At 37.5% G+C, this 22,671-nt stretch overlaps 1 protein-coding gene across 1 annotated transcript; it reads right to left on the bottom strand.

Annotated features, from left to right (window-relative positions):
* Window positions 1-1,814: 1,814 nt before the first annotated feature.
* LOC104114208 (glutamate--tRNA ligase, cytoplasmic-like) lies at window positions 1,815-9,331 on the bottom strand. The gene is made up of 6 exons (XM_009624594.4): window positions 8,977-9,331; window positions 7,735-7,831; window positions 7,411-7,564; window positions 4,413-5,536; window positions 3,537-4,004; window positions 1,815-2,319 (listed from the first exon to the last, which is right to left on the bottom strand). Exons 1-6 carry the CDS (start codon window positions 9,111-9,113, stop codon window positions 2,074-2,076), a joined length of 2,226 nt encoding a protein of 741 aa, XP_009622889.1. The 5' UTR covers window positions 9,114-9,331; the 3' UTR covers window positions 1,815-2,073.
* Between the last annotated feature and the right edge of the window lie 13,340 nt (window positions 9,332-22,671).

The following is a 22,671-nucleotide window of genomic DNA, read 5'->3' as shown; positions in this document are numbered from 1 at the left end:
AAAATAACATGTGTAATTGAATTAAAAATCATATCTCCGGAAGAGAAATTCTTTAGTTCTTTTTTGTCTTTAGAGGAACTCTTTTCTTGGTCCTTCCAAAAATGTGTCGACAAAGTACGTACCTTACAGAAATTTGCAGAAAACGATGTCAAGTAACTGGTCGAGCTTAATAATCTTCAAATATAAATTAGGTAATCCGTATCCTCAAAAGGGGTTTCGAAAAGAATAATGAATGGCATACGTGTCTAATTTCTTTACGCGACCAAGTAATTAGTGTATTAAACTAAATAAATAAATTGCCAGTTCTGAAGTCACTTTTGTCTAAAGCAACTTAGATTTGACAAATATGTTCAGAAAAGGAATGATTATATCATCAGATGAAAATAGGATAATGGGATGGGAGTGAAGAACGAATGTAACAACTATGGTTTTTCAAATCAGATTTTCAAGTATGTTATGATATGGATGATGACGGTAAAAAGTGGTATAGTTTCCACATAAAAAGGAGGATTAGGTGAATTATATTGTTCAGAATTCTTGGTGGAGCTACCTCATTTGGCTCTGTGTTTCAAGCGAATAAGGTTTGCTTAATAATTACTTAACGACTCAGATAATGTTGTCTAAACTTACATTTTTTTAGTAAAATGAAAAGCCTTTGAACGCCTAACTAATCTAGAAAACATGCGCAAAAGTTCATTGTTTGGTTAGAGTAAGTTTCTGGACAACTCAGATCTGAAAGGTTCTGATTTGGACAAAATCATTTTAAAAGATTTTTTAAGGCAATTATAGAATGTATTGGGCCTTTGGATAGCGAAAATTACAGTGAGCGTACAAGAAAGAAAACGTTAAAAGATGGTTAAGGTCCTAGTGTGAGGTGATTCCCAATATTGCTGTGAACTTATTCTGAATAGCAAAAATACGTTACGAAATAAAGCACCATGTTTAGAACATAAACCCTGGTGCTTTAATTTCATAATGTACTCCAGAGTAATTTACACTCTTCAATATATTTAAATAGTTTCAAGGCTCTAAAATGGTGCATAACCTACATGAAAGAGGGTAATTGGAATACCTTTTGTCTATCGTTCAAGTGAAAGTTATTAAAGGTAAAGTAGATAATTGACTTGTGAGAGGTACCTTATGGTCATCCTTCTTAGATAAGTCAGGAAGTTGGGATTGCCTCCGTCAAAGTGCTATAGCTAAGTCAGTGAGTCGAGGAGGTCGTCTCAAAGGCCGAGTGTGCTGTGGAAAGGAAATATTCTCACTTGTTTGTAGAGCCAAATAGTTGTGGTTCAAAAGGTACTTTCTATGTGTTATGATTTAGTGCAGTTCATGTCAAGGTACCACTTCTGATAACGTAATGCCCTTAATATTGAGGTCGGTGTTATTAATATATATTTTGATGCTTTGTTGAGTTGTGATGTGTTGTTAGTAGTTGTTTTTGTGGTTCTCTTATAAGTGGTTATGTCCAATTACAGGGGAGACTCTGCCGAAATATATTGAAATTTGGGGAGTTAGCCAAATATTTGAGTTTTGGTGTGTGGATAAAGATTTAAGTCACATTGGGTGTCTGTGGAGGACTCTAACCCTCATTCTAGGACAAATGATCCTAGGCGAGGGACAACATAGTTCCCAAAATCTACTATCCTCATGCCCCGGTGATATAATACAGAAAATGTAGTCCTTCCTATGCAAATTTGGTTTCAAAAACGAGACAATCACATAAAACCATGCGATTCCTCTGTCTGGAAGCATGAAAACATCTATAATAGTTTTAGCGAAGGCACGACATAATTAAAGAGAACAGAACTCGATCAGGTAAAAACTGAAAATAGATAACCTTAGTTTTTATCCAAATGAAAAACTAGACCAAAGAGGTATGTATATATCACATGTTTCACATCTGCAGACAAAAGAATGCCACAACTATGTCCGCGACACAACAAAAAAACTATGATAGCTAATAAAGACTTCTAAAACAAGACAATTAAGGATTGGTAATCTAATTAACTTGCATTAGAAGGATTTCAGTCACATCCCATTATTCCAGCAGTAATGAATTAAAATGACTCTTCATTTTGTTTTGCCCTCTGAGACTGCAAACCGCAACACTGGTTGTTGTTTACCATCTGGGATGGCAAAAAGAACAATGGATTTTGTTGGTCTTATGAAAGAAACATCACATCTGAAGTAGCCCTTCCTCTCTAGCTGCAATACATCTCCACGCTTCAGGTTTCTCATGTTGGAATCACCAAGTGCCGGAGTCTCCTTTCTTGTGCAAGGATTAACTACATCAACAAAATTCTCATCTTCCTCGAGCTGCAAGACAAAAATTAACAATTCAATACATGATCGCTACTAAGTCCTCTCAAGTTCAGGTGGAAAGCAAATAAACAGTCCAAAACAGAAAATCAAGGTATTCTATAACTTTAAATGTACATTGTTAATGGGCCAAAAGGCTAGTTCGTTCAATTGCGCTGTAATGGATTATAAACAAGCAGGGAGAGCTCATAGTACTCTCTGTACTTTTATTACTTTTTTGTTTTCCATACCATCCCTATCATCAATACTTCCCCGAAATTTGAACGCAGCATATAACAAAGTTCATATCTAAATCAATCTTATTATTGAGGAGGGTGCTCTTTACCAATGTATGCAAAAAATATCATTTCTACCATTGTGTAAATGATTGACATACCAACAGTAATAATATACTCATCGTTCATAAGTTCTACAGTAATACTTTTCATATAGACAACCCAAAGAATTCGTATCACCAATATTTCCTAAAGCTCCATCCAGACCATATAATATGTACTTATATCAAGATCAATGCTATTATTGAATCAAAAGCAATAGCTCTTCCTTACCATTATATAGGAAATTGTATCATTTTACAATCTCCTAAAATGGTTGACATTGTTGACCAATATAGTATATCTTAAACATTTAAAAGTTCTAAGAAACCAACTACATTAAAAAAAAATTATCTGACCATGTGCTGGAAAGAAAGACTACAGTTAGTTTACTAGAAGGATAGGCTAGAATTTCATGCTTTGCAGTAATAGTATGTGAACAATAGTCTTTACGATATTTTACATGCTTGACAGAGCTAGCTATACACTAATTGGATACTCATCATTCCCAAGTTCGAAGTCAATTGTGAAAGAGAACTCAATCATCCCTATTACCAATACTTCCCAGAACTCAATCCAAAAGTGAAAAAAGCACACTTCAATTTCTTTGTATCAATCTTATTATTCAAGAGGTAATAGCCCCTTCTTACCCATAAAAAAGAGTAATAGCCCCTTCTTACTGTTACCAGGAAACAATATTATTTTACAGTTTTACTTCACATAATTCAGCAATATGGTATACCATAAAACATTCACAGGTTCCAACAATTTGACTACATTAAAACTCCAAATTTAATTGGAAATGTGGAGGAAAAGACTATAGATAGTTTAGTAAAAGGATAGGCTGGACTTTGAAAACCCATCTGAATATAAAACCTATTGAAGTGAAAAAAGTCATACCTTCTTTTTTGTAATTAAATAGTCAAAATCGACCAAAGAGAGTTTAACAAGCTCATCACTCTCTGGCAGCCAAGTGAGCTTCAATTTTGTTGTTTTAACTGACCCTTCAAGGTGCAGAATCCCAGACAGATGAGTAACATTACCCTCTTGATCCTTCTGTATCTCTTTCACTATTGTGTTACCCCAATCCATCAATGTTACTTCCTCGTTGACAGAGATTGATATAGCATCATCATAGTCTATCCAGATTCTCTTGGAGTAAGTTGTTGCCTTTTCCCCAGCACCTGCATATTTTTTATGCTTGGGTACAATACGTACAAAAGGCTCATCTGGCCCGTTACTCAAAGTCAATAGGACTCGTCTTTCTTCAATAACTGCAGTATGCCTAGGACATACAGGATCAATGATCTTCTTGTTAATGGCCCACAGCTTGTCCCACTCCATTAGATTGAGATTCTTTGATGCTCCCTAAAGATTTTATGAAGAACATTCTTTACGCGTCAAGATACAATATCAAACATATTAAAGAATGCTTCCTAATTCAGAATCTCAGATTAGTCAAGAACTTGCTTCAGACTACAAATGCAAGTCCTGTACGCAATAAAGGAAAATAAGTTTTTGCCCCCTCCTTCACCCAAAAGAAGGGGGGGTTCGAATATGAAAAACAAAAACAACAAAGAAATGAAGAACCATCTCTTATTTCAGACTTATGACAGAAAATACTGCTTAATTAGATTATGAAATAAACGATTGTTCCAAAAGGACGCCTTCCTAAATACACATTGATATTCTGAGTGATTTAGAAAACATGAATTTGTGTTGACAATATTCATTGTACTTCAAATTAACAATAAAGCAACATCGTTGCTATCTTACTTGTTCAAGAATGAACTGTATCAGCGCCTCAATCTTCAGCCCTCTGCGCACTATCCCTTGTACAGTCGGAAATCGAGGATCATCCCACCCATCAACCAGTCCATTTTGCACAAACCACAGCAGCTTGCGCTTACTAAGAAGTGTATAGACCAAATTCAGCCGACTAAATTCATAAATATGAACTTTTCTGAAACCCATATCAGTTTGAATCCTATAGTACTGATCATTCCTGTCATGATACTCACTAGATCGAAGTGCATGTGTAATACCCTCAACAGCATCTACAAATGGGCATGCAAAATCATAAGTAGGGTATACTTTATATTTAGCACCAATCCTGTGGTGAGGAGTCTGATTGCAGCGGTAATATACTGGGTCCCTAACTGACTTGTTAGGATCCTGCATATCCAATTTCCCTCTAACACAACACATTGTTCCCCTCTCTGAGCCAGCAATCATCTCCTTCCATAATTTCAAATTCTCCTCCACACCGTTGTTCCTACACCTTGATTCTATTCCATCCATTCTTTCTTTTTGCATTTGCTCCCTTGGTGTATCATCCACATAGGCTTTACCCTCACGAATCAATTTCCCAGCCATCTCCATCAATTTTGGAAAGTAATCAGATGTGTATGTCACAGTCCTATACTTAATTCCTAGAGTTTCAATATCTTTCAGTAGATTATCCACAAATTCATTGCTTTCCTTATCAGGATTCGTGTCATCGAAACGAATAATAACTTCCCCTTTATATCTTTCAGCAAAATACTGGTTCAGTAATGCTGCTTTTGAGTGACCAATATGGAGATAACCACTAGGTTCTGGTGCAAACCTCAAACGCACTTTTCCAGCCTCTGCCTCTGGAAGATCTACCTCAAATGTCGGTCTGCTACCTGATTTTTCCTTGTCAGTGGAATCACAATTTACTTTGGCCAGATTAGCATTTGAGCCATGTTGCTCTTTCACTTTAGATACAGTTGGCTTTCCCGAGCCTTTCTTTCCCATATATGTTGCTGTGACTTCATTTAAAACACCATCATATTCAGCAAATATCGAGTTGAACCACCTTGCCAGATTTTGGTACTTCTTAGAAGATCTTAGGCTTTCCCATCTCTTTCCAGCACCTGTGCACAAGGAAGTTTTAAGCACCAACAAAGCAAAATAGAGCATGGCACTGAATAATTATAAACAAGCACAAATTCATATCAAATTAGTCCAACTAAGGGTCGATTTCTAGGCGGAAGATAGACAGATTTTGGCAAAAATGCAACCTTAGCAATTGATTTTCAGCGTTGAGACCACTTGTAAGAAATTCATGACGTATTCACAGGGCCTTAATTATGATCTAGCTCTTGTGATGCCCCCAAAATGGAACAAAACACAATATTTTTTCCCAAAAAACAAAGCAAAATGTGCTTCAAAAAGCATTAAGGCTAATTTTTTCAACCAAAAAAATGGAAGCATAGAGGTTAAAAGTCCCAAGTGTTGATCAGCTTTGTGTCCTTTTTAAAAAGTTACCATTCGGTGCAGTTCAGGCATCTCACACTCTACTTCACTCCTAGAACAAATTTCCTAATGTAATTGAAAATAGATCCACCTGCACTAACATATCACCAAGCACGGACAACAAATTCCCAATGTTAACTGACATTTCCAGCTCAATTGGAATTAGAGCTCCAGCACTGCTTTAACAGCAGAAAGCGCAAAAAAGGAACATTATTTACAGAGTGAAGCACATAATTTCCAGAATACAAGAATTAGCTACCATATGGGAGTTTAGCACTTATAGCACTGTTTTACAATTGAAATCATTAATTTCAATATCCAATATACAACAACATACCCAGTATTATCCCACACTGTGGGGCAATTTCAATATCCAATACAACGTCAATATATCTTTGACCTCAAAATTGATTTTTCGTTCTCAATTAGTCAACAGCAAGTGGGATTAGTTTGCAATTTCAATTTCTATCAGTTGCTTTAAAACTGCTTTAATAATTAGCTTAAATGCAAGAGTCGTTCTTTTATTTCCTAACAAATAACAAAGAGATTTGATCAAAAATTGGCTATTGCTACGAACAAGGATACGTTGCCCATAGGTTAGTGCAACAAATGGGAGACGGAAATATATCTTGTGGAAAGGAACTAATGAAAAATATAAAGGCCAAAGTCACTGCAGTCTCCTAAAGTGATACACTGAGAAATTTTGTGAACCTTTTCAAAAACAGAACTTGCCTCCAAATTGAATATTTAAGCAATCAGTCCTTCCAAATAGAACTCGACAGAAGATCAAACATCACATGAATTTTGAACATGAATTGAATGAGGATGAAAAGGCAGATATGACTAAAAGGGAATATTGAAACAACAACCCGAGAACCATTGTCGAAACTGTTGTTTGGAATATTGAAACAACAGTTTCGACAATGGTGCTCGGGCAACTCTAGCTTAGTTCAGAAGGAATTCAATTACACTCGAACGATCAAGAAGTTAACTACCTAACTTTACTTCCCTTAGCTTAGGAAAAAATGAAAGATTTCTATGTGTATCCTTTTCAAACCCACTACTAGCTACACATTTTTTCCTGCCCAAACCATTGCACATTCTCCTTTCCGTAAGCAACCAAAAATCTCAGTACACCAGTAATGATACTCATCAACAAGCTCGTCATACATAGATCTTACTTGGCTAGAAAAGCTTAAAATGCAACATGAAACCATGTAATTCCTCAAATTAAGATCTATACAGTTTTTTAGTACTTTTAAAGAATCAAAACAGACCATAGTGCTCATTTCTAAAACACAGCAGAGTTCGATAGTCAATCTATGTTCAATTCATGCAGTTTTCTGCCATCCGAGTAAAATCTAGTCTAACACAGGAAGCTAGTTGACATGCCTAACAGCAGCATCACAAATAAAACGCCAATACTTCTTCAAAAACACTAAACAAGTTTAACATAAAGGCACTAAAAAAAATTTATGTCAAAATCATTTACCTGCAAGGCCAGACCAAACTGCAATATCCGCAATCGAGAGGCTATATCCAACAAGAAATGTGCGCTGCAGAAGATATCCATCAACATAGCCACAAGCTTCCTCAAATTGAGAGCCAGAAGCAAAAATAGGAGCATAGTCTAGCCATTCATCTATCTGCAATAATGATAGAGAAAAAACAGAAAACAGAGAAGCATAAAAATCACATGTAACTCTGAAAATGGCAAATAGCTCTTTTGATTGTTTTCCAAAGTCTCATTTGAACTTTTGGAGAACAACAAATAGCTCTAAGTCAATGCTTTGAACGACAGAGTTTAAAAGGCCACCTGACTAGACTCAAAGGCGTCCCGCTGGTACATATTAGGAATGTTTGCAACCCGACTAATGTACCTCAGAAGCACAGAAGTTCCCTGCAGCTTCAATCTGAGAATAAGCTGAGTTAAGATACAGTAGGAAAGTTGGATGAAGGAAAGCTCGATGACTTTGAAAACAGCTTAAGATCATTTTCTTGCGTTTGGTATTACTACAAAAATCTCTAGCATAGCAAAAAAGTGACATACTTTTTTTTTTGGTTGGGGGGGGGGGGAAGAGCACATTACAAAAACACAGAACGACACACCCAAGAGCAACAGGAAATAGATACATAAATTCAATTTTTAAAGATGGTCAATTGGTTATTCTAAACAACATGGAATCAATATGTAAATTACATCAGGGGCTATATCACTATTGACTATTGAGATTCATCTAATAACATGATTGACGGATCAATTTACAGAAATGCAGTTCTTTAACGTTTGTCAACCCAACGTCCCAACGTATTAATATTTAATGGAGGGTGTCACATGCACCAACAAGGAAGTAGAAGCCTGGTGGTGGACATGGAACCTGATATAACTTTTTGCATAATGTAACTAAATGGTAGCACGTGAATAATTGAACTTGAAGATCTTGGATATTGCATGTAAAACCATGCCAGTAGAACACCAGCAGAAACATAGAAATAAACTGAACCATCCAATACAATTTCATCCTGAGAAAGTGGTCAATGGATTATTTGGCTCTGGACAATAGGTTCAAATAACACAAGCCACCAAGAGACCTTCATCACAACAACTAATTTGCACCATTTCCGTCTCTGACCATTTATCTGACCTAAAAGACAGTCCAAAACACGATCCAACCATAACAATGTTCTAATATTTCACTTCAGCTGAAGTTTATGTGGAATCACCATTCTCAAAAAGGAAGAAAATAATTCTCTGTACAGACAACTGACTGATCTAGCAAAGCTGCTGCTAAATGCATAATTGCTAAATGCATAATTACGTTCCGATAATACTATTGAAACCTACAATCAAGGTTAATTTACCCTATCTGGATCAAAAAAGATACGTCATTTTTATTATTTTATGATCTAATTCTTGCCTAGTCAATGACTCATAAAAAAGATTTACAAAATAATGGCAATCAAAAAATGTGCAGGAAAAAGAAAACAAACATCTATAGGTTTGCAAGTCAATTATTGCGAAAAGTAAGGCTAAATATCGGAGAAATTGAGAAATTACCCATTAGGGAGAAGGATAATAGGAGGAGAACCAGGAGAAAGAGTTGGATCAGTAGAGAGTGGAACTCCGGCAATCTTCGCCGCCGCAATAACAGCCAAAGGCGGAGTATCCGCGGGGAATGCTAGCTTCAGCTCCATTGCTCGCCGACGCTACGCTGCAATTCTCCCCACAGCTGAGAGATTATATATATAGATAGAGGAGAGCAAATTAAACCAGCGGCCGCCACTGGAAAGAGGAGAACACAAAAAAAAAAAAAGAGAAGGGAGACGGAAGAAGTATAGACACTCCGACCCAGGGTTTTTACTTTTACCGATAGAATAATAAGTTTTCCTTTTCCTTCTTAACTTTCTCTTTTGACAGGTTTGCGCTCTCAGAGCAATTTTCTTATAAGATTTGAGAAATCTTCATTTCCAAAAGGTGGCCAGGGCCGGGTCGGATTGTTCCAGGAAATAGCCCCGGCCGATCCGTGCCATTAACGAGCTGGCCCGGGCCGTTAAGTTTTATATCAAGAAATCTACACTGTATGGCCGTCAGAAAATTTTAATAGCCCAACTTTTGATTATCTACCCAAAATATCCACCCCAATGGCCCCCCAATGGGCAATTTACACGTAATACAACTTCTTTAACACTTATTTATAAAAGTTACAATCACTTTTAAAATATTTCACAAATACAATTTATTACAATTTTTTAACTTTTTAATTAGATTACTAGGTTCATAAACTCCTAAAATTTCTCTCATGAACGTGGGATAATGGTACAAACAATTTGTTAAGTAGTCAGTTACACATTATCTAATTTTTTAAACTCCTATAATGTCTCAACCATCCATGTATTAATTATTAATACAATCAAAGCATATTCACTCTCAAAAGAAACATGCCCTTTCAATTTTAAATTATATAAGGTTTTCATTTTTTCTCCCTTATAACACCCATAAACCATCCAAACACTAAAGGCTTGGGAATTTTGTAGCGGAAAGTGTTTGATTTCCCCAAGTTTAATTGGCAATGTATTATTTTATATTATATATAATGTATATTGTGTTATTATATATTTTAATAATATATACATTTTATAATATACATTTAAAAATATATATGTTTCCTCAAGTTTGCTTCTTCTTTATCTTTCCATCAGCAAAATGTATTTACTTCCCCCAAGTTTTTATAGTGAATTATTGTATATTATTTATACTATATATTAATATATAGTATACAAGCATTGAACTTGAAAAACATATTATTAAAAATATACTATACACAGTATAATATGTGTGTATGTATATATATATATATATTTATATCTATATCTATGCTATATTAAAAGTGGAAGCCCAAAACTAAAAAGTTAAATTACTAAAATAACCTTTTAATAATATATATTTATATTAGACATAAATAAATAAATAAATAAATACCAAAATGATATTGATTTATATTGTGTCTTTTCTAAATAGTTGTGTTTATTCATTAATAATTATTTATCCGAGAGGAAAGGACTATTTATCAAAAAAAGAAAAAAATTAATCGATGCCTTGATTCGAAGGGGTGTCTTCCTTCAGATAAATAAAATAGAGTTTTCTAATGTGTTCCTTCACATTTGTTCAACCACACGTCATGGAAACAATCTAAAATGAAAACGAATAGTTGAATAAATTATGAGGTGGATTTCCTTATGCGTATCCTTTTTCTTTCATTTGCGGATAGGCATGTATTTGCTCTACTATTAAACTTTATGCAACTTACAACTCTCTTCTATAGGCAGAGGCGGACTCAGGATTAGAGCAAGACGGGTGCACCACAATATGTTAATTACTAGCGATAAAATTTAGTGTGCAACTCTTTAAAAACTTAATATTATGATGACTTACCATTCAAATATAAACAAAAAGAAGTTCTAAAGAAAAAGAAAACACCGAACAAAGAGAGATTTCTTCGTAAAATGGATGCTATGGGAAGGGAAGGTGTTTGATTAAGTATGATTAGTATTTTAATAAATGAAAAAGAGGCCAATGATCAAAAGGGCGTCCAAACTTTAAATTATCAAAATTTAGTAAAGAAATCAAGATTATGGGTATGTTAATAGTCAAATAACTGAACAAGGGTTTCAAACTCTCAGTTGCCATTGCCGAGTCAGAGTCAAAGTGATTGTGGAAGAAGGCAGTTGTAGAAGAATTCTAATTTTTCTATTTGTGGAGCGATATGTTGCAATTTGAGGCTTTTAATTTTAAGGTAGAGATTTGAAAAAGAATAAAACTAATTAAGTTGACTATTATGTATATTAGTACTAAGCTATAGTTGAATTCAAAAAGAAGATAAAAGTTAAAAATAAAGCAATTTGCAGAGTATTAACTATTAAGTATAAAAACTGTTATATTCCAAGAACTAAAACAAAAAGGAGAAAAGGCCGAAGTAGGGTTTCGCACCCTCGTCATCCAGGCATTGAGCAAATTTAATTGTCCAACACAACCACTCCTCCATCAGCCTTTCTCTGTTTAGGGACACAACTCAAATGTTTATTGGGTCACATATATATGGATAGATATATATAACATATATATACAATATTTTTGCCGAGACTAACGGAGTCCCGTAACCCCTCAACCCACAACGTAGGTCCGCCCCTGTCTATAGGTATCTGTAGTATTGGCACAACTGATATCATGCGGACATTAATATGTAAATTAAAAGGTACTACTGGTTTTTAGCATCCAAAGCTAGCAATCAACACTTTTATGTTATAATTGTATTTACTTTAAAAATTATATTCACATTTGTTTAACCATGCTGTTAGAGGCTTTCATTTGAAGTAAATAAAAGATATGAGAAAAATACTTCTTCTTAAAACACATTATGTGATTCTTCATTAACGTTGAAGAATATATTTATTCGTCATTCTTAAATCTTATATTTCAATTCTAATTTTTTTTTCTTGAGTTCTTATGTTAGAAGAAATTACTAAGGAATACAAATTTAGTTTCTTTAATAGGCATTATATTCTGAGTATCAAATTTCCGTTACACTATTTGCACAGTCTAAGGAAATTACTATCATTGGCAAAAGTGCTGCTACATTCCTTCACATTCCAATAAAAATGCTTTGCACAATTTCACTTTTAGATATTTTTTAATATTTTCACAATACGCAAGTGGTGGTAGAAATGTGGATGTTGTTTAATAATAGCATATTGGTAATATTATCCACTAATCACTACTATTTTAATTCGGAAGAGGCATTGCAGCTTCGGGAAGAAATATTTTATCTATATTTATTTTCTGAAGTAAGATACTTTTATTGCCTTAATAAATAACTTTAAAGGTTTCTTGAAGAGTCATAAAATTATTTACTCCACTTTGAAGGGAGAGTGCGAACAATTTTGATTTTGAATTGATAACATTTTAGTCTTTCCAAAAAAAAGTTTTTAGTCATTCTTTGGCACATAAATTTTGAAAATTTAATTTATTAACAATTTATGCGTAATTTTAAGGGTTCTATTTTTTTAGATAATATTTGGTTTAAGTTTAAAAAAATCAATATTTGAAGTTAAAGTTGAAGTTGGAAAGAAGTTTGAAATTTTGTTTGACATAAATTTCACTTCAATTAAGCTAAACTTTTGTAAGTGAACATTACTTCATATGAGATAATCAAACAAAACGCTTTGCTTCAAAAATTTCTATTTAAAAGTAACGTTGAAATAATAGATAAAATTATAAAATCAACATTAATTTGCAATTAATGTGTGTTCAAATACCTTTATAAATCAAACAAAAATTCTTAAATCTGGATATGATAAAAATTTAATATTTTACAATACAAACATATAAGAATGATATGATATTAACGTGCAACGCACGTTCAGAGAGACTAATACTATACTAAAAGTATGAAGGTACTTAGCGAAATGTTGTTCGTATTTTTACCCTTTAAAAATAGATTTCACATTAGACCAAATTGCCATTTAAATATTCATCTAATATATAGGATTTGAAATAAATTAAAAAAATTAGCTATTAAACTTTTTCTTATTTGAATTAAGTCAAAATCCTAATATCTAGGACCTAAAACTCATTAAGATATTACGTTTAATAAAGTTTCCTTTTCATCTTCAATTTACTTCTACTAAAATATAGGATTGAACCAAACGATTCCATAAGCAAGAAATAGGAGAAATAATTATATTAATCAAATAATGACAATGTGCTATATATTTTATTCAGAGTGCAACCTACCCATGCCGATAACATGAGCAAAATAATTAATAAAAGTTTACCAAACTATTCTTTACGTGTTATTTTCCTTGGGTATAATTATAGCTTATATATATATATATATATATATATATATATATATATATATATATATATATATATATATGTGTGTGTGTGTGTGTGTGTGTGTATGTATGTATTTAAAAATTACGCTTAACAATTGGAATAAATAACTATGAAATATCTTTATTAATATAAAATAGAAAAAAATGAGTGGCAAAAGTCAATAACACTAATGCTTCAGTAAATACAAAGTGCAAAACTGTGATTCTTTGATCATTTTAAAATAAAATAATCTTATTAAAAATATTTGATTACAATAAAATATTTACAATTCAATAAGAGATAATATTAAGAATTTGAATCAATAAAAATAAATTATTTCTTTTTAATATTGAAAATAAATACTTAAGTATTGAAGTTATTAAATTAGCAAAAGAATGCAATTCGATTCTTTTCCAAAATTATAAACCTAAAATTATTTTTCAAGTTGGCTTAAATCTTAGGGACCATAAATTTGTGTTCTCGAAAAGATCATTGGTGATGAAAGAAATTACAAAATAGAGCAAAATCAGTTGTAGTACAGTATTAAGAGTTAACTTGGTTAATATGCAAACTTGAACAAATGCGAGAAAAGCTTCGCAAATGCGAAACTCCCACATCACTGTTGCCTTCGCAAATGCGAACAAAATGTTCGCAAATGCGGAACATGAGGATTGCAAATGCGACCCATGTTTTCGCAAATGCGAAGAATCTCCTCCCCAGCTCCCATCGCAAATGCGAAACTTTGTTCGCAAATGCGGACACTGGCCATCCGCAAATGCGACCTCATGATTGCAAATGCGAACCTAGACTGACCGAGGCACACTTCGCAAATGCGAAGAAATGGCTCGCTAATGCGAACCTGACGGAAAATGGGAATGTTCGCAAATGCGAACTCATAGGCCAGTTCCCAGAAATTGCACATACCAGCAAATGTTCTAAGTCTAAATCACTCTGTACCATATCTGAAATTCACCCGAGCCCTCGGGGCTCTAAACCAACTATGCACACAAGTCCTAAAATATCATACGAACTTGCTCGCTTGATCGAAATACCAAAATAACACCTAAAACTACGAATTGAATACCAAATCAAATAAAATTTTTAAGAAAACTTTGAAACTTCTATTTTCACAATCGGATATCCGAATCACGTCAAACCAACTCTATTTCTCACCAAATTTTACAGACAAGTCATAAATCTGGTATTGGACCTATACTGGGTTCCGAAACTAAAATACATACCCGTTATCCAAAAAGTCAAACTTTGGTCAAACATGTTAAATTCATTAAGCCTTTAACTTTCAAATTTCGACAAAGTCCGATATCTCAGGCTAGGGACTTCCGAATTCGATTTCGGGCATACGCCCAAGTCCCAAATCACAGTACGGACCCATCGGGACCGTCAAAACACAAATCCAGGTCTGATTACTTGAAATATTAACCGAAGTCAACTCAAATAAAGTTTTTAGGCAAAATGCTTAATTTTCTTAGTTTTTTAACATAAAAGCTTTCCGAAAAGATGATCGGACTGCGTACACAAATCGAGGAAGGCTAAAATATGATTTTTAAGGCTTCGGATCACAGAATTAGGTTTCAAAATATGAGATGACCTATCGGGTCATCACATTCTCCACCTCTAAAATAATCGTTTGTCCTCTAACGGACATAGAAAAGTACCTGAACTGGTGAAAATGTGGGGATATCTACTCCGCATGTCCGACTCGGACTCCCAGGTAGTTGTTTCGACGGGCTGACCTGTCCACTGCACTCAAACTGAAGGATAACTCTTTGACTTCAACTGACAAACCAGCCGGGATAGAATGGCCACCTGCTCCTCCTCGTAAGTCGAATCCTTGTCCAACATGACATAACTGAAATTTAACACATAGGACGGATCGTCATGATACTTCCAGAGTATGGACACAAGGAACACAGGATGAACTGTTGATAACCCCTGAGGCAACGCAAGCTTGTAAGCCACCTCTCCCACTCTCTCGAGAATCTCAAAAGGTTTGATATACCTAGGGCTCAACTTGCCCTTCTTTTTGAACCTTATGACACCCTTCATGGGTGATACCCGGAGCAATACTCTCTCCCCGACCATGAATGTAATATCACAAACTCTACAGTCGACATAACTTTTCTTCCTGGACTAAGCTATGCGAAGTCGATCCTGAATAATCTTGACCTTATCCAAGGCATACTGTACTAGATCTGTGCCCAACAACTGAGCCTCTCCCGGCTCGAACCACACAACTGGCGACCGACACCGCCTACTGTATAATGCCTCATAGGGAGCCATCTGAATGCTCGACTGGTAGTTGTTGTTGTAGGCGAACTCTGCAAGGGGCAAGATTTGATCCTACGATCCTACGAAATCTATAACAAATGCGTAGAACATATTCTCCAATATCTGAATAGTGCGCTCGAACTGGCCGTCCGTCTGATGATGAAACGCTATGCTCAACTCAACCCGTGTACCCAACTCACGTTGTACTGCCTTCTAGAAGTGCGAAGTGAACTGCATACCTCGGTCAAAAATAATAGACACGGTCACACCGTAAAGACGAACGATCTCGCGGATATAAATTGCTACCAACCGCTCCAAAGAATAGGTAACTACCACAGGAATGAAATGCGATGACTTAGTCAGCCTGTCCACAATGACCCATACGGCATCGAACTTCCTTCGAGTCTGTGGGAGTCCAACAATGAAATCCATAGTGATACGCTCCCACTTCCACTTAGGAATCTCTATCTTCTGAAGCAAGCCATCGGGTCTCTGATGCTCATACTTCACTTGCTGACAATTTAGGCACCGAGCTACATAAGCAACTATATCCTTATTCATCCCCATCCACCAATAATGTTGCCGCAAGTCCTGATATATCTTTGCGGTCCCCGGATGTATAGAATACCGGGAACTGTGGGCCTCCTCAAGAATCAACTCACGAAGTCTATCCACATTAGGCACACAAATACGACCCTGCATCCTCAAGACCCCGTAATCACCAACAGTAACCTGCTTGGGACCACCATGCCACATTGTGTCCCTAAGGACCAACAAATGAGGGTCGTCATATTTTCGATCTCTGATGCGCTCAAATAAAGAAGACCGAGCGACTGTGCAAGCTAGAACACGACTAGGCTTAGAAATATCCAACCCCACAAACTGGTTGGCCAAAGTCTGAACATCTTATGCAAGTGGTCTCTCACCGACTGGAATGAATGTAAGGCTGCCCATACTCGCTACCTTTCTACTCAATGCGTCGGCCACTACATTGGCCTTCCCAGGATGATACAAGATAGTGATATCATAGTCTTTCAATAGCTCCTACCACCTCCTCTGCCTAAAATTGAGATCTTTTTGCTTGAACAAATACTGAAGGCTCTGATGATCAATGAATACCTCACACGACACGCCATAAAGATAGTGCCTCCAAATCTTCAGTGCATGAACAATGGCTGCCAACTCAAAGTCACGGACATGGTAATTCTTCTCATGAACCTTCAACTACCGCAACGCATATGCAATCACCCTCCCCTCCTGCATCAATACCGCACCGAACCTAACACGTGACGCATCACAATATACCGTGTAAGATCCTGAACCTGTGGGCAACACCAACACTAGCAGTGTAGTCAAAGTAGTCTTGAGCCTCTGAAATCCTGCCTCACACTCATCTGACCATCTGAACGGGGCACCCTTCTGGGTCAACCTGGTCAATGGGGCTACTATAGATGAAAACCCCTCCACAAATCGACTGTAAATAGCCCGCCAAACCCAAGAAACTTCTGATCTCCGTGGCTGAAGTGGGTCTAGGCCAGTTCTAAACTACCTCAATATTCTTAGGATCTACCTGAATGCCCTCTGCTGATTCAACGTGCCCCAAGAAAGCGACTGAATCCAACCAAAACTCGCACTTTGAAAACTTGGCATATAAATGGTTGTCTCTCAGAGTCTGAAGCACAATCCTAAGATGCTGCTCATGCTCCTTTCGACTGCGAGAGTATATCAAGATATCGTCAAAAAACATAATCACAAAGGAGTCTAAATAAGGCTTGAATACTCGGTTCATCAAATCCATTAATGCTATTGGGCATTTGTCAACCCAAAGGACATCACTAGAAACTCATAATGCATGTACCGAGTCTGAAAAGTTGTCTTAGAGCCATCAGATGCCCTAATCCTCAACTGATGGAAGCCAAATCTCAAATCAATCTTTGAAAATAGCTTGGCGCCCTGAAACTGATCAAATAAATCATCAATCCTCGGCAATGGATACTTGTTCTTGATGGTGACTTTATTCAACTACCAATAATCTATGCACATCCTCATCGATCCATCCTTCTTCTTCACGAAAAACACAGGTGCACCGCAGGGCAATACACTAGGTCTAATGAAGCCCTTATCAAGCAAATCCTGCAATTGTTCCTCCAATTCCTTTAACTCTGGCAAGGCCATACGGTATAGCGGAATGGAAATAGGTTGAGTGCCTAGAGCCAAATCAATACATAAATCAATATCCCTGTCAGGTGGCATCCCCAGAAGGTCTGCAGGAAATACCTCTGGAAACTCGCGAACAACTAGCACGTAATCCATGGAAGGAACCTCTGCACTAGAATCATGAACATAAGCCAAATAAGTTAGACATCACTTCTCGACCATATGTCGAGCCTTCATGTAAGAGATAACCTTGATGGTAGAATGGCCAAGAGTCCCCCTACACTCTAATCGAGGCAACCCTGGCAAAGCTAAGGTCACCGTCTTGGCGTGACAGTCCAATATAGCGTGATAAGGTGACAGCCAATCCATACCCAATATGACATTAAAATCAACCATATCGAGAAGTAGAACATCTACACTAGTCTCAAGACTCCCAATGGTAACTACACACGAACGATAAACATGATCTACAATAATAGCATCCCCCACAGGTATGGATTCATACACAGGAGCATTCAAAGAATCACGAGGCACAACCAAATAAGAAGCAAAATAGGATGACACATAGGAGTAAGTAGAACCCAGATCAAATAGAACTGAAGCACCTCTACTGAAAACTGAAATAGTACCTGTGATAATAACGTTAGATAACTCAGCCTCAGGCCTAGCTAGAAAAGCATAACATCGGGGTTGGGCCCACCACTCTGAACTACATCTCTAGGATGCCCCATGGATGGCTGGCCTCCACCTCTAGTGGCCTGACCTCCACCTCTAACGGTCGGACCACCACCTCTGACTGCCTGACCCCTACCTCTAGTTGGCTGAGCAGGCGGTGCAACACCCGGTGCCGGGACCATGGCACAAGAACCCTGATGTTTTGAACTTCTCGATGCATGAGGGCAAAACCTAGCAATGTGCCTCGGATCACCACAAGTATAACAAGACCTCGGTTGTTGTTACTGTTATCCATGAAACTGACCCTGTCGACCTGAGTAACCACCCTGAAAACTCTAGAGCGGCAGTGCACTAATAGGAGTCGGTGGTGCAATGTAGGCTAGCTGATTAGAATAAGGCATATGAGGGCCACGGCCACCTGGAGCATTGTGGGATGCTTGGAGTGCTGAATGAAACCACCTGAGAGTATGACCTCTACCAAAAGTACCCCTGCCTCCAAATGAGGCACCGCTGAACCCACCGGAATGACGAGGTCTTTTGTCAGATCCCTGACCTCCCTGAGCAAGAACCACCTCCACTCGCCTGGCGACATTGGCAGCCTCCTGAAAATAAATCTCACTCCTAGTCGCCTTAGCTATCTTCAATGTGATAGGCTGAGAAAGTCCCTCAATAAACCTTCTCTCTCTTTCTCTCTCTCTCTCTCTCTCTCTCTCTCTCTCTCTCTCTCTCTCTCTCTCTCTCTCTCTCTCTCTCTCGGTTGGAAGTAGAAGAAGAGCATGACAGGCCAAATTCACAAAACGGGTCTCATACTGGGTAACAGTCATACTGCCCTGCTGAAGACACTCGAACTGAAGGCGATGCTCCTCTCTTAATATAATAGGCAGAAACTTCTCTAGGAAGAGCTGAGAGAACTGGTCCCAAGTAAGAGCAGGTGACCCAGCTGGTCTGGTCAACAAATAATCTCTCCACCATTTCTTGGCGGAACCAGTCATCTGGAATGCAGCAAAATCGACCCCATTGGTCTTCGCTATACCCATGTTCCGTAGAACCTCATAACAGCTGTCAAGATACTCCTGGGGGTCCTCTAAAGATGCACCACTGAAGTGAACTGGAAAGAACTTGATGAACTTGTCCAATCTCCATAAAGCCTCGGAAGACATAGCTGGCCCATCACCGGCCTGTGCCGCAACAACCGGCTGAACTACTCTGACTGGCTGAGCTGCTGGAGTCTGATACTGGGGAGCCATCTGCTCCAGAGTGTGAGTAGCAGGAGTCTTTGCTCCTCCTCCATCCTGAGAGACGGTTGGTGCCATGGGAAATACGCCAGTTTGGGCCACACTCTCCATAAGGCCCACCAAACAGACTAAAGCGTCCTGAAGCACTAGGGTGGCAATGAACCCCTCAGGAACCTGAGCTGGCCCAACAAGAACAGTATGGGCTGGAGCCTCCTCGTCAAACTCTACCTAAGGCTCCACTGCTGGGGCTCTGGGCTAAGTCCTGCCCCTGCCTCGGCACCAAACCTCTGCCCCTCGTATGAGCTGCCACTGGAGGCTCTGGTTGCTGCTCAGCTGAAGAAGAGGTACGTGTTCTCGCCATCTGCGAGAGAATAAAGGTAGAAGGGTTCAATCAGTATTGAGAAAACAAAATCACACGACAAAGAAGAATATAAGTGAAATTTGTTCCTAAACTTCATAGCCTTTGGGAGATAAGTACAGACGTCTCCGTACCGATCACCCAGACTCTACTAAGCTCGCTCGAGAATTGTGAGACCTAGGCAACCTAGTGCTCTGATACCAACTTGTCATAACCCGAAATTCCAACCGTTGGGACCGTGATTGCGCCTAATATTCCACTTGCTAGGCAAGCTAATGTTAGAGAATTTATTCAGTCAAACCTTATTCAATTCGGTAAATAACATTAATAAACTAAAATGAAATACAGCGAGTGCAGAATAATACAGAAACTTCAACATTTACTACTACCCGGATATAGAGTCACGACTCACGAGCTACTATGATTACTACAAACAGAGTTTGAAAAAGAAAAATACACTGTTTTGAAGTAGAAAAACAGTAAATGATAAAACTAGGAAGAGACTCCAGGGTCTGCGAACGCCAACAGATCTACTTTGGGTCTCATGACAGCAAATCTGACAGCCAACCTCTCAATCAGCTAGAGCCGGTACCAAAATCTGCACAGAAAGTGCAGAGTGCAGTATCAGTACAACCGATCTTATGTACTGGTAAGTGTCGAGCCTAAGCTCTACGAAGTAGTGACGAGGCTAAGACAAGACACCTACAAATCAACTTGTACAATTTAACAGTGTATATACAAATAATAGCAATGAAGAACTAGACAGGTAATACCGGGAGAGGGAAACATGCTGAGGGGAATACAAGATAAAGAACTACAGCAGAATGATAACTTTAGCAGCCAATATACTATGAACCAATAGGAACCAATGAACACAGTAAAGGAAAAATGCACGGCATCACCCTTCGTATTTTTACTCTCATCCTCACCATATAGAAACGACACGACATCACCTTTCGTGCATTACACTCACAATGTGGCATGCCATCGCCCTTCGTACATTAAAACTCTCAACCTCACCATAAAGTCAATAGAATCGGCACGACATCACCATTCGTGCATTAACACTCTCCCTTACCATAATGCAATGGACAAATAACAAAAGGGAGATAAAATAACAAGTAGAAGCCTTACTTCCACATTTGGTTCCACAATGTCAACCTCAACGTCGGAATCAATACTCAACTATCACCAAAAGATTCGTAAGCATGATAAAAACGATCGATTTAACAATACTAGTCTAAACATGGATAACATGAGCAAAGAAAGCTATATTTGCAAGAAACCACACCCCACCCGCATGTTTTAACCCGACTACAACACATAAGTACTCGTCACCTCACATATACGTTGTTCCCAATAATTAAACAAGTAAAAAATAGGCAAACAATTCCTATTCCCTCAATAAAGGTTAACCACGACACTTACCTCGTTCCAACGACCAAACTCAAAGCTCAACCATAGCTTTTCCTTTCACACAAGCCTCTGAACCAATAAAATCTAGCAATTACCAACCAAACAATTCAATTTAAGCCTTAGGAACTACCCATGATTGTAAAGAATTCAATTTAGGCCATTTTTGCAAAAATTCAACAAAAGTCAACACTCGGGCTCGCTTGGTCCAAACCCGAAATTCGGACCAAAACTCGATTACCCATTCACCCCCGAGCCCGGTTATGTGATTTATTTTGGAATCCGACCTCAATTTAAGGTCTAAATTCCCAAATTACCAAATCCCTAATTTCTACCCTAAAAATCCCAATTCCACCATGAAAACCTTAGATTTTAGGTTGAAATCTTAGAAAAAGTAGTGAAAGATTGAAAAGAAATAGGTTAGAATCACTTACCAACGATTTGGGGAAGAAGAAGTCTTAGAAAAATTACCTCTAAAGTTTTAGGTTTTGAAAATTTGAGAAATGAACCAAAAATCCCGTCTAAGTCCTATTTTGCTTAGCTGCAGATGTCGCATTTGCGACCTGGGCTTCGCAAATGCGAGAAAAGCTTCGCAAATGCAAAACTCCCACATCTCTGCTGCCTTCGCAAATGCGAACAAAATGTTCGCAAATGTGGAACTTGAAGATCGCAAATGCGACCCATGTTTTCGCAAATGCGAAGAATCTCCGTCCCCAGCTCTCATCGCAAATGCGAAACTTTGTTCGCAAATACAGACACTGGCCATCCGCAAATGCGACCTCATGATTGCAAATGCGAACCTAGGATGGCCCAGGCACACTTCGCAAATGCGAAGAAATGGCTCGTTAATGCGAACCTAACGGAAAATAGGAATGTTCGCAAATGCGAACTCAGAGGCCAGTTCCCAGAAATTGCACATACCATCAAATGTTCTAAGTCTAAATCACTCTGTAGCGTATTCGAAATTCACTCGAGCCCTCGGGGCTCTAAACCAACTATGCACACAAGTCCTAAAATATCATACGAACTTGCTCGCTTGATCGAAACACCAAAATAACACCTAAAACTACGAATTGAACACCAAATCAAATAAAATTTTCAAGAAAACTTTGAAACTTCTATTTTCATAACCGGATATCCGAATCATGTCAAACCAACTCTATTTCTCACCAAATTTCACAGACAAGTCATAAATTCGGTATTGGACCTATACTAGGTTTTGAAACCAAAATACAGACCTGTTATCCAAAA

This window comes from Nicotiana tomentosiformis, chromosome 1 (genome assembly GCF_000390325.3).
Source record: "Nicotiana tomentosiformis chromosome 1, ASM39032v3, whole genome shotgun sequence".
Taxonomy (NCBI): domain Eukaryota; kingdom Viridiplantae; phylum Streptophyta; class Magnoliopsida; order Solanales; family Solanaceae; genus Nicotiana; species Nicotiana tomentosiformis.
Note: the sequence above shows the minus strand (reverse complement) of the source record. Positions and strands in the feature narration are given on the sequence as shown.

Coding starts and splice junctions, on each gene's coding strand:
- LOC104114208 (XM_009624594.4), bottom strand. CDS start 9,113: ATGGAGCTGAAGCTAGCATTCCCCGCGGATACTCCGCCTTTGGCTGTT. Junction 7,832..8,976: donor ATTATCCTTCTCCCTAATGG/GTAATTTCTCAA, acceptor GCTTATTCTCAG/ATTGAAGCTGCAGGGAACTT. Junction 5,537..7,410: donor AGTTTGGTCTGGCCTTGCAG/GTAAATGATTTT, acceptor CCTTGTGCACAG/GTGCTGGAAAGAGATGGGAA.